The 11909-nt window shown below is 37.8% G+C and overlaps 3 protein-coding genes across 3 annotated transcripts; 1 reads left to right on the forward strand and 2 right to left on the reverse strand. All coding sequences in view use genetic code 12, as the record gives it.

Annotated features, from left to right (window-relative positions):
• Positions 1 to 28: 28 nt before the first annotated feature.
• On the forward strand, positions 29 to 1951 carry RBF1 (Rbf1p; the record flags this gene model as incomplete). Its single annotated transcript, XM_067690633.1, has 1 exon — positions 29 to 1951. The coding sequence occupies one exon, from the start codon at positions 29 to 31 to the stop codon at positions 1949 to 1951; it is 1923 nt and encodes a 640-aa protein (XP_067549079.1).
• A 1553-nt stretch (positions 1952 to 3504) lies between these two features.
• Positions 3505 to 5208, reverse strand: I9W82_001844 (sugar porter family MFS transporter; the record flags this gene model as incomplete). Its single annotated transcript, XM_067690634.1, has 1 exon — positions 3505 to 5208. One exon carries the CDS (start codon positions 5206 to 5208, stop codon positions 3505 to 3507), a length of 1704 nt encoding a protein of 567 aa, XP_067549080.1.
• Positions 5209 to 10131: 4923 nt separating this feature from the next.
• On the reverse strand, positions 10132 to 11838 carry I9W82_001845 (STL1; the record flags this gene model as incomplete). Its single annotated transcript, XM_067690635.1, has 1 exon — positions 10132 to 11838. The coding sequence occupies one exon, from the start codon at positions 11836 to 11838 to the stop codon at positions 10132 to 10134; it is 1707 nt and encodes a 568-aa protein (XP_067549081.1).
• Between the last annotated feature and the right edge of the window lie 71 nt (positions 11839 to 11909).

An 11909-nucleotide genomic window follows, 5' to 3' on the forward strand; every position in this document is an offset into this window, starting at 1 on the left:
CAGATAGCTTAAGCTTTCAGCAAAGATTATGAGTTCATCTAGACAACGGTCGGCTAAAGCTACTGCCTCATCCGCTGGTGGTAATGCTAATACCACCACTGCGGATTTGAAAGACGTTTATGACCCACAAGTATCGGCTGCCAATTTCTTAGCCAACGCTGGTGTTGCTGGTGCTGGTGGTGGTGGTGGCTCAGCTGGTGGTAATGCTTTGAATGGTGCAGCTGACGACGTGACAGGACTTACATTTGGTGGACCACAACAGAACCAACATCAACAACAGCACAATAACGCGTTTTATTCAGCTGAATTGCAGCAGAGGGCTGAGTTGCAAAGAAGACAACAGCAATTGCAACAACAGCAGCAACAATTGCAACAGTTTCAGCAACAACAGAGGGAATTGGCACAGGCACAAGCTCAAGTTCAAGCCCAAGCTAGAGCACAGGCTCAAGCACAGGCACAGGCGCAAGCTAGGGCTCAAGCGCAAGCTCAAACAAGATTACAAGCGCATCAATTTCAGCAACTCCAACAGCAACAACAGCAACAACAACAACAACAGCAACAACATCATCATGGGATCCAGTTACCCATGAACCAAGGAGTATCTATCCCATCACATGCGTCACCAGTCTCTTCCTCCCTGCAAGATGACCACCTCAACACTGGTGATGGTGAAGATCTCAGATCGAAATACGTTGAAAATGAAATGATCAAAACATTCAACAGTAAAGCCGACTTAGTCAAATATGTCAAGTTGGTATTGGGACCAGAAGATCATTGTCGTATAGTTATCAATTCATCTAAACCGAAAGCAATCTATTTCCAATGTGAACGAGCAGGGTCTTTTAGAACTACTGTCAAGAACCCACAACTGAGACAACGGATTGCTTACACAAAGAGAAATAAGTGTACTTATCGATTAGTAGCTAATGTTTATGCTAGTGACAAGACTGGTGCGTTGAACAAGAAAGTGAAGAATGAAGAGAGTGGTAGTGGTGGTACTACATTTGATGAAAATGGGAATTTAGTACCCGTGAAACAAGAAGCAGGTAGTAGTTCATCAACTACTGCTGCAGGTGGTAATGCCACTGCCGACAACGACGACGGTGATGATTCTGGTGAAGGGGGGCATATGTGGATTTTAAGAATGATTAATCCTCAACATAATCACCCACCTGATCCACCAAATAAGAAGAAAAGACAAAAGGAAGCAAGAACATTGGTTGAGAAACCAGTTGATAAACATCATCTGAGACAACTGGATGGTGGTGGAAACTCAGCTTCGGCTTCAGCGTCGGCTTCAGCTTCAGCTTCAGCTTCAGGTGCATCTTCATCGTCACCTAACAATGTTGGAAACACCGGTATTGCTTTGGGTGGAGATACCTCAATGTCGTATCCTAAATCAAGACAAGGCCAAACTTTCGCACAGAATAGTCATCACTTGCCACCCCAATTCCAACAACTCCATTCACAACAACATCATAGCCACCAAGACTTGGATCATGCGCTTTCAAACATTGCCGGAGCTGCCAATTACAACGACTTGATTGGCCATTTAAGTCAAAATCTCCCACCTCAACAACAACAACAACAACAACAGCAACAACAACAACAAGGTAGGCTGAGACGATCCCAGCAACACCAGCCACAACCACAGAATCAACATCCCCATCCTGATGCGTCAGTTTACGCCGCACTCGAAGCTGCCAATAATAACAATGTTGCTCCGGTAAATTCTAACGCTTCTGCTGCTGCTGCCGATATCGCAGCTGCCGCCGCTGCAGCAGTAGCTATGGGTGGTGGTACCGGGAATGGTGCTAATCAAGCACCACAAGCAGATTTGGATCTGAATCAAATTGACCCAAATGTTGATCCTAGTGTACAGGCGCATGATCAGTCGCATGGTGGTGCTGCTGCTCATCAACATCATTTGAGAAGAGGCGGATACTTGTGAGAAAGTGAAAAGGAGGGATATGAGTAGGGTAGGTGGTGTGTAAGTGTAGTATGTAACAATGTATTATTATTATCATTATTATTGTTTTAACCGACTTGTGACATTTTCTTCTCTTACGGGTTTGGATGTAGAGATTAGGAGGTCTACAGGTTTTTGTATTTGTTTAGTTTTAACTGAAGTCAATCTTTAACTCTTCAGATTTAACATTTCATCCATTCAAATATAAACAAGACTCTAAAATCCTGTACGGAAACACAAAAAGCCTTACTGCATACGTCAAAGATGAGATCTTAAATGAACCGTTCGTCTAGTATCATATGCTAACCGCCAAGATAAATACTTCTATTCCTTTCCACCTGCCAAGGAGTTTAAAATGCCCATTAATGATAACAAAATTCGATAAGGCAATATACATATTCTGCACAGGCTTTACTCAAAAGTAAAAAATTGAGTTGTAGCTGTTACAGTATCTCTGCAACAAGATCAAACCCCCACAAAACACAAACCATAGGAAGTGTGGCGAGGGAGGACCTGTGTGCAGATTAACAAAGGGGATGTGTATGGATACTTTTTGGTACAGAAAAAGAATATAATCTCCGATTCCGTAAGTACAAGCTTAGCCTTTGCTTTGTATCACGGCTTCGAAAACCGTTTCCACTCTCTCCTTCCTTGGGTGATCAAAAAGCCCTATAAACACAAACACCCTCCTGTAACACTCTCTCTAGGTATAGAGATTCTTAAATCACGGTAAAAACGTATCATACGCACTTAACTTCAAGGCTGTGGACGCCAATTTTATATCGCTCAGAATGTACCCGCAATCATTCAACAAAGCAGAATCTTTAGTAACACTGTCGATATGACACCAAATCATACTCGAGGAAAATTATTCGAGTTAAAGAATGGTCCAAAACAAAGATAGGTGGGTTTTGGTGTACAAGGGAATGGGTTCCCTTGCGGAAAATATAAGAAGGTCTCTGACTCTGTATGACTGTGTGAATACAAGCGCATTAGTAGAAAAAGGTGACTCCACACACAGCTTTTCTCTGTTTGGCTTGTATTACAGCTTCAAAGATCTCTTCTATTGATTATATTCTCCGAAACCCCATCGTGTGTTGACGTGAAATTCCTAAACACATTCCATCATATTGAATCGTATTTCAAATGTTGTCGATAAAGGGTTATTAGAAGAAGCAGAATCAAAAAAATCAAAGATTCTCCATTTTAATTGAAGAAGGAGACAGAGAGAGAGAGCGAAAGACGACATTTGCTGGCGCACGTGCGCACAAATTAATACACACAAGCACATCAAAGCCTGTCTGATTAACTCTACATCAAGCTACCTAACTTTGTAAAAGATATATACTTCTCTAACACTGTATATGTATTTATAACTGTATGTATATATAAAAAAAAGGAATATTTGTAAAACCCCAAGAATAAATGGTATAAATTAATAGAAATTGTAAAAAGACAAGCATTGGGAAACAGGCTCCCTCTAGTTTCTCATGTAAACGTTAAACAAAAAGCTACTGGTTTTTAGTGATCCTAGCTTAGACCTTGTTTGAAGCCTCCTCGGATCCAGCAGCAGTGTTATCTTCTTCATTTGAGTTCTTCTCAAACATACCGCCACCTGGAGCGTTTCCGTTATTACTGGTTGAATCACTGATATCTTCCTTAGTTTCATAGTTATCCTTTTCGAAATCATCATCATACAATCCCAAACTGTTACCTTCAGCTTCAATTTCTTGTAATGACAATTTAGGTAAAGTGGCAGCAACTCTCCATGGTTGTCTTCCTTCAACGTGAGCTTTAGCGAAGATGATATCAATTTCTTCCAATGATCTACCGGCAGTTTCTGGGTAGAAAAAGAAAATGATTGGAACCCAAATAAAGTTAAAACAGGCAAAGAATAAATAACAACCCCAGTTGGATGTAGAAATAAACTTTGGTGTAAACATAACAACAGCGAAATTACACAACCAGTTGGTACATGTAGAAATAGCAGATGCAGTGGTTCTTGTTCTCAATGGGTTAACTTCTGGTGGGTAGATCCATGGCAATGGCAAGATTGTAAATGCGAAAAAGGCAATAAACAAGTAGATACCAACGGCGGCACCTTTAGCATTTTGTGTAGTTGGGTCAATCAAACATGCAAATGAGATAATCATAGCACATCCTTGACCAATAGAACCAACTAAAAACAACTTTCTTCTACCAACAGTATCAATCAAAAAGAATGATGGAATGGTAAACAACGCATAAATAGTGGCGAAAACACCACCCAAAATCAATGACAATCTGTATTTGGTGAAATCGAAAATGGTTTGGTAAAACAAAAGGGTTGAGTAATAAATGGCAGCATTACAACCAGTAAATTGTTGGAAAAATTGTGTTGATGAACCAATAATCATTCTTTGGAAATGTTGAGTCTTTCCACCAGTAAACAAATCCTTCAATCCAGTTTGAGCATTGGCAAATCTGTTAACTGCATCAATAATGGTGGTACCTTCGGCGATAACTGCATCATCATCAGGTGGCAAGTCGTTAAGGTAACCCAAGACTTCGTGAGCCTCAGCTCTACGATGATGAGCAATCAACCAACGTGGAGATTCTGGCAAGTTGATAAGACCAAGGAAGAATAAAGCAGCAAACACAATTTGGAAAGCAGTTGGAAATCTCCATTGGACTGAACTGTTAATGTATGAGAAACCGAAATCGATCCAGTAAGCAATCATTGTACCAACGGCAACAACAGCACCTTCAATGTTAACCAATTTACCTCTGTTTTCAGCTCTTGACATTTCAGATTGCCACACTGGAATAGTAGCAGTGTTCAAACCATTACCAATACCAGTAACAACTCTACCAATAACGAATTGACCAGTTTGCCAGTATGGCCTAATGGCAGCAGTAGAAATAACAGTACCGATAATGATGATAAGAGAACCAGCAAGCATAAGTGGTTTTCTACCGAAATAATCACCTCTCAACAAAGCAAAAATAGCACCGAAAAAACAACCCAATTCATAACAAGCAGTAATGGCACCTTGAATAGTAGAGTCACCATCAGCTGGTGGAAACTCCTTCTTGAACTCGTCACCGTTAAGCAAACCAGACATAAGACCTTGATCATAACCGAAAAGGGAGAAACCAACAGTAGCTGTCATAGTGATGACAACACGCAATTTTCTACCTCTCATACCAGAGGTGGTTGTCCTTCCGGCCAACACATCAATTTTTTCAGCAAACCCCATAATTCTTTCTTGTATGTGTTTGTAAAAAAAAAATAACTTTTTCTTAACTTTCGTTATCTGTCAATGGTACTCTCTCAAGAAAATACTCTGTTTTCTATTGTTTAGATTTGAAAGCCTTGGCAGATGTTATAATATTTTTCTTGAATAATAAAACGGGATCTATCAGGGGGAAAAAGAATAGATTTCGTTTATAAGGTTTGGGAAAAAGGAATGTAGTCAAGAATAAGTATACGGAGGAGAAGAAAAGAAAAGAAAGGAAAAGGAAAAGACTTTTCTGATCTGCGGAGAGAATGAAGCGGATTTGGGATGGTTTATATAGACGCCAGATGAACATTGGGAAAACAATACTTTATACGCCATATCTAGAAGGAAGGAAGGAAAAAAAAAAAATAAAAAAAAACTCTCTCTCTGTGTATTTTTGGATAATGCAAAATTACATGGGTACTACATATAAACAGGATGGGTAAATGATGTATGGAGATACACAAAAGCAGCCATTTGTTTACATTTCTTTAAAAAAAGAAGAAGGCCTTTTTCATAAACTCTATTGTTGCTATTGTTTTTTAGCTTTTGTGCGTTTATTGGGGGGGTAAAAAAGAGGAGGAGAAGCGTCTTCTATGCAGTAACCGTTTTTATATGCACACCACTACAAGTTAGAGTCTATAGACAATAGAGAGACAGCAGAGAGTAGACAGACAGACTGGATGGCTACTTTGAGTAACATTTGTGTACACGACTTGTAACTTGTAACTTGTAACTTGTAACTTTGAAAAAAAAATAAACCCAAAGATGCAAATAAAACTAAAGGAGGTGCCGTAGCAAGGTAGCAAACTTTGGCTAAAAAAGTTGATGACATATGTTAGGTTACAGTTGCTCTTACATTAATATTTAGTCTAAGCGTTGGAAAAAAAAAAAAGAAAAGAAGTGTAGAAAATGTGTCTAAATCTGGCGCTTAAAAAAAATAAAATTTTTTTTTTATTTTTATTTTTGCACGGAATTTTTTGTTATAATTTATTTTTTATTTTGCCATTCAGGGAAGGAGTCGTGCACTAGCCCATCTCGACAAATTCCTCTTTCACAAAACAAAGAGGAGAATAGAAGGATCAAACCAGGTAAGTTTTTTAAAAGCTTTCTCAGTAGGTGAAAAAGAGAGATGCTTCTTTTTTTTTTTCTTCACTGTCTCTCCATGCATGGTGTAAACGACTCTAGACAACACATACACACTTGCTAAAAGTCCTTTAGATCTCTGCTTTTCCCGCCCGTCTCTTGGAAAAAAGAAATTCTCATATCTGTAGGTCTAAAAATCTTTTTCAAACTAACACAAACGCAAGGAAGAAATAATAGAAAAATGTTTTTTTTTCAAATCTCTTACGAAAGAGCTGGCCAGAGGGAAGAAAAAAAAAAAAAAAACGCCACAAGCTGCAAAAATGAAGAGCTCTTTTTGTGAATAATTAGCCAAGAAAAAGAAAAACCAGCACCTTCGAACGTACAGTTCTCAAAGTATAGCTGGTTTAGTATTATTATTGTGAATTGACTACGATGAAGTTTTGGAACTGCTGCTTCACATCTCATCTCATTTCGTTTCTTTTTTTTCTTTCCCCATCTCTTCTCTTTCTACACTGGATCTAACCATTCTGGTCATGCAGTGTCAAAAAAAAAAAGGGTTATATAACCATTCCAGGGAGACTAAATGTACTTGATAGGTAGCGGAGAGACAAGGAGAAATGTAGTATAGCAAAAGTGGGGGGAGAGGTGCTTCTGCATCTTTAAGCCACATATACCTTATAAAATGAGGAGAGTAAAAAAAAATTCATTTAGCTACATCACTTTTGTTTCACTTTTCATTAATCTATGTTTAAAAAATCTCTCGCTTCTATTAATAACCGTATACAAAAAAAAACTTGCCCTTAGGCTGGCTTGTAACTTTAAAGAACTTATGACGTATTTGAGCTTATAACAAAAACACAAAACACCAAATTACAACTTTTTTTTGGTCAAGCCGCACTACTTCTGTGGTTTAATTTTTGTGTAATATTGTCAAACTTTTTTGTCATCGTCATTTGCCCCTCGGTGAAACCTGCATATACGAACTTAAAAGAGCCTAGCTGCTACCATTTATCCGAGCCTAGCTTTTTAAGATTTCCCTCTGACATGTGGATACTTCATGGCTCTCGTCTCTTCTGTCTCTTCTGCCTCTTGAGGCCGGTAGGTACTAGATGATACAGCAAAAGCAAAGGCTGAATGAAGCTGCCGATATGAAACAAAAAGAAAAAGTTTTTTTTACTGCAAGTTGGATCTGTCTTTACTAAATAGTCAGACCATTTATTTTTTTTTGTATTTTGTATGCACAGGTTTTACAAACCGAAAGAAGAAGAGAAAGTAAAGTGTGTTTGATGGAATGATAAACCAAACTACAATGTCACAAAATCTCTACATTTCGTTTAGAGATAAACGAGGAAGAAGAAGGAGGAGGAGAGACCTTTTTTTTTTTCTCTCAAGAATGCAAAATTCACAAAAGAAAGGCGATCAAGTTAGTCTCGATCGAGATCTAGTGGTTATTGAGGTTGAGCATTGTGGGGATGGTGAATGACATTCATTGTTTCTCTTGCGGTTTATAATAAAGCTTCACCAGAAAACAATACAGATTGAAGGATTCAACGAAATTATTCATTGTCCTGTGGTGCAGATTCAGCTTGTCCCTGCGTGTAAGTTTCATGGTTGAGTATACTTTAGATCACTAGGTCTCCCTGTTATGGTAGAGCTGTGGAATATATAGCGTGGATGAATGTTGTCTGTTTTGCAACCGTAAGAAACCACCTCTTCTTTTTGCAACAAGATCTTTACTAAACTTTCTTACAAATCACTAAACCGTGGCGAGAGGTCCAGTCTTCATTAAATTAATTAAATATGGACTGTTTAGCAGTTGAAAGCTTCAAAGCATTTGAAGATATCCTTTTTGAAAAAGTTTTTTTTTTTTTGCTCGTAAAACTCAAGAGTCACTATCTGTCTCCCCATATATCTTCCTTCCCCACCGTACCAAAAAATATATGAAAAACAATAGACCTATTTTAATAATAATAATAAGGGATGCACAAACCGGAATAATTATTGTTTTTAGTTTTTAGTTTTTTTTTTTTTATGACTTTGGCAAAATTTGTTGGTTCCGAGATGATCCTGTATATAAGTTTATTATTTTTATTTCTTTTGTTTTTGTTTTTGACTGTTAATACACAAAAACTAAATTGGTAACACACACGACCCAAGAGAGACAAAAAATCAAATTCAATTCCAATTCAATTACATCATAGTACATGCAACACTACCACTTTAACACGACTTTTCCATTTGCAGTTAAATTACCTAATAAACACATTGTCTCTTATTGTTTCCTTCCTCTAAAGCCTACTTTCTTATTGTTAAGTTTTGCAAGAAGCTTGCAAGGCCCCAGCTATTCTTCTGGGCTTCCCCACTTTCAAAAAACTAAATATAGTTTTTGAAAAAAAATTTTTTTTTATTTCACTCATATGACCATTTTTCACTTAGTAATGGATTACTGAGAAAGGTACACATGTATGACGTACGTTTTGGTACCATTTTTTTTCACATTAGAAATTAGTCAGTCAGATACCCAATTTACGTCTCCAAAAAAAAAAAGATGACAGGAGAACCGTTAGGAGCCCTTATCCCCATTTTCATCTCCACATTTTGCATTTTGAAACAACTTTATAGATAGTCAAACGTTTTGGAAGATGGAATTAGTCATAAGTTATATATATATTACTTTTGAGGTATTTGGGTGTGCATATCTTTTGATGCATAAGTAGACGACACAATATGTTTAGCTTCGTGGAGAAACTTGCAAAAAAAAAAAGACAAAGACCATTGTGAAATACTCCTTAGACTTAGTCAGTCTCGTGCCGTGTACGAGTCACGCTTTTGCTCGTTTCAGTTTAGTATTCTTCTTCTTGTTCTTATTTTGTTTTTCATTTATTATTATTTGTCCATTCTATTGTTTTTCCATCTTTTTTTTTTAGGTCAGCTACGCGGTCGAAAAAATCGCGAGGAAAATTTCATTGTCTTAGTTTTGAGTTTCACAAAAACAGGACTGCAAGAAAGAAGAAAAACAAGACGAGAGAATACAATGAATGGGAGGGAGGTAATGATTAGTTTTAGTGTGTATAAAATTCGTCCGAAGATATTTCCGATGGATGGACTTAAAACCTTTTCCTATTGGTTTTTGCCCATTGTTCACATAACTTTATTGTATTGTAACAAAACAAAAGAAGAAGAAAATCTGTGGGGTTAGTGGAACAATAAAATTTTTCGTAAAGTCGTATGATGTGCAGTCTGGTGGGGAAGAGTATCCAAAAAAACAAAAAACAAAAAACAAAGAGGCTATTTTTGTTGAGTGTTGAGAGGTTGTGGAGAGATTCGTAGTGTCCTTTGGCCCAGTATTAGATTAGTGTAGCGTAGCTTCTACTACCTTTCTCAACAAATTATCTCCACTGAATTGCAAAGTCCAACTTTTTTTCTACAGTGCTACGTATTCTCTTTTTGGGTTAACTGTAAGGTTATAGCTTGAATCAATAAACAAGACCAATAAGTGAGCAGTGTAAAAAAAACATCAGAATACGAGCAAGAAAGAGAAAGCTACACAATCAGTGTTGTCGGATTGACTAATTGAGTATAAGCAGAGCGGTGACAAGTAAGTGTCAATGTTTGTCTGCCTATATGCGAAAAATTTGCCGAGAAGACGGAATCCGTCGACAGACTTCGTACAAGAGGAGTTTCTCGGTAAAAAGTCTAATGCGTAATCTTATCAACCAGCCAACTACACTAAAAGGATAAGACAAACTTGTATAACATGTATAAAACTCTAACAGACTCTATGAAATCTCACCACCGGCTTACCAGATCATTCCATTAAACATCTCTACCATCGTTTCTAGCAATAGTTTCATTTTCTGATTGTTGAGAGTCTTTTTCAAACATACCATTCTCTCTATTTCTCAATCCATCATTGCTAGAAGATTCACTAATATCTTCTTTGGTTTCATAGTCATCTTTGTCAAAGTTTTCATCAAACAAGCCCAAACTCTTGCTCTGCTCATCAATTTCCTTCAATGACAACTTGGGCATAGTAGCAGCAACTCTCCATGGTTGTCTTCCCTCAATGTGAGCTTTAGCGAAAATGATGTCAATTTCTTCCAATGATCTACCAGCAGTTTCTGGGTAAAAGAAAAAGATAACTGGCACGAAAAGGAAGTTGAAACAGGCAAAGAACAAATAGGTACCCCAGTTGGATCTTTCAATAAACTCTGGTGTAAACATAACAACTGCAAAATTGGTGATCCAGTTGGTACAAGTGGATACTGCCGAAGCTGTGGTTCTAGTCCTTAATGGGTTGATTTCTGGTGGGTAGATCCATGGCAATGGTAAAATGGTAAATGCAAAAAACACAATGAATAAAAAGATACCAACTGCTGCACCTTTGGCATTTTCCTCAGTGGGGTTAACTAAACAAGCAAAGGAAATAATGAATGAACATCCTTGTCCAATAGCACCAATTAAAAATAATTTCCGTCTTCCAATAGTATCAATTAAAAAGAATGATGGAATAGTAGCCAATGCGTATATAGTTGCGAAAACACCACCCAAAATCAACGACAATCTATACTTGGTATTGTTGAAAATAGTTTCATGGAATAAGATGGTTGAGTAGTAGATAGCAGCATTACATCCGGTGAATTGTTGGAAAAACTGTGATGACGAACCAATCAACATCCTTTGGAAATGTTGAGTTTTTCCACCAGTAAACAAATCTTTGAATCCAGTTTGAGCGCTAGTAAATCTGTTAACTGCATCAACAATTGTACTAGCTTCTGCAACAATCGCGTCATCATCTGGTGGCAAGTCGTTAAGATAGCCCAATACTTCATAAGCTTCTGGCTTGCGTTGATGTGCAATCAACCAACGAGGAGATTCTGGCATGACAATGATACCACCTAAAAGTAAAGCAGCAAAAACAATTTGGAAAGCAGTTGGGAATCTCCATTGTGCCGAGTTGTTGATATAAGAAAATCCAAAGTCAATCCAATAAGCAATCATGGTACCAATAGCAATAACAGCACCTTCGATATTAACCAATTTACCTCTGTTTTCAGCTCTCGACATTTCAGATTGCCACACTGGAATAGTAGCTGTATTCATACCATTACCTACCCCAGTAACAACTCTACCAATAACAAACTGCCCTGTTTGCCAATGAGGTCTCATTGGTGTTACCGAAATGATGGTACCAATAATGATGATGATTGCACCAACGGAAATGATTGGTTTTCTTCCAATCCTATCTGCTCTAAGCAAGGCGAAAAGAGCACCAAAGAAACAACCCAATTCGTAACAAGCAACAACGGCACCTTGAATTGTCTTGTTGTCAAGCGTTGGTGGGAAATCTTTATTGAATTGTTCACCAGTGATGATACCCGACATAAGACCTTGATCATAACCAAAAAGGGAAAACCCAATAGTGGCGGTGAATGTGACTGCAGCACGCAACTTTCTGCCACGTAATCCTGCAGTGGTTGTTCTATTAGCTAACCAATCGTATGTCCAACTGAATTTGCCCATAGTGAATGAATTTGTAGTAGTAGCAAGAATAAAGTAGTGGAAATGGTAGATATATCAAAAGAAACATCCAG

This window comes from Candida metapsilosis, assembly GCF_017655625.1.
Source record: "Candida metapsilosis strain BP57 chromosome Unknown scaffold2, whole genome shotgun sequence".
Taxonomy (NCBI): domain Eukaryota; kingdom Fungi; phylum Ascomycota; class Pichiomycetes; order Serinales; family Debaryomycetaceae; genus Lodderomyces; species Lodderomyces metapsilosis.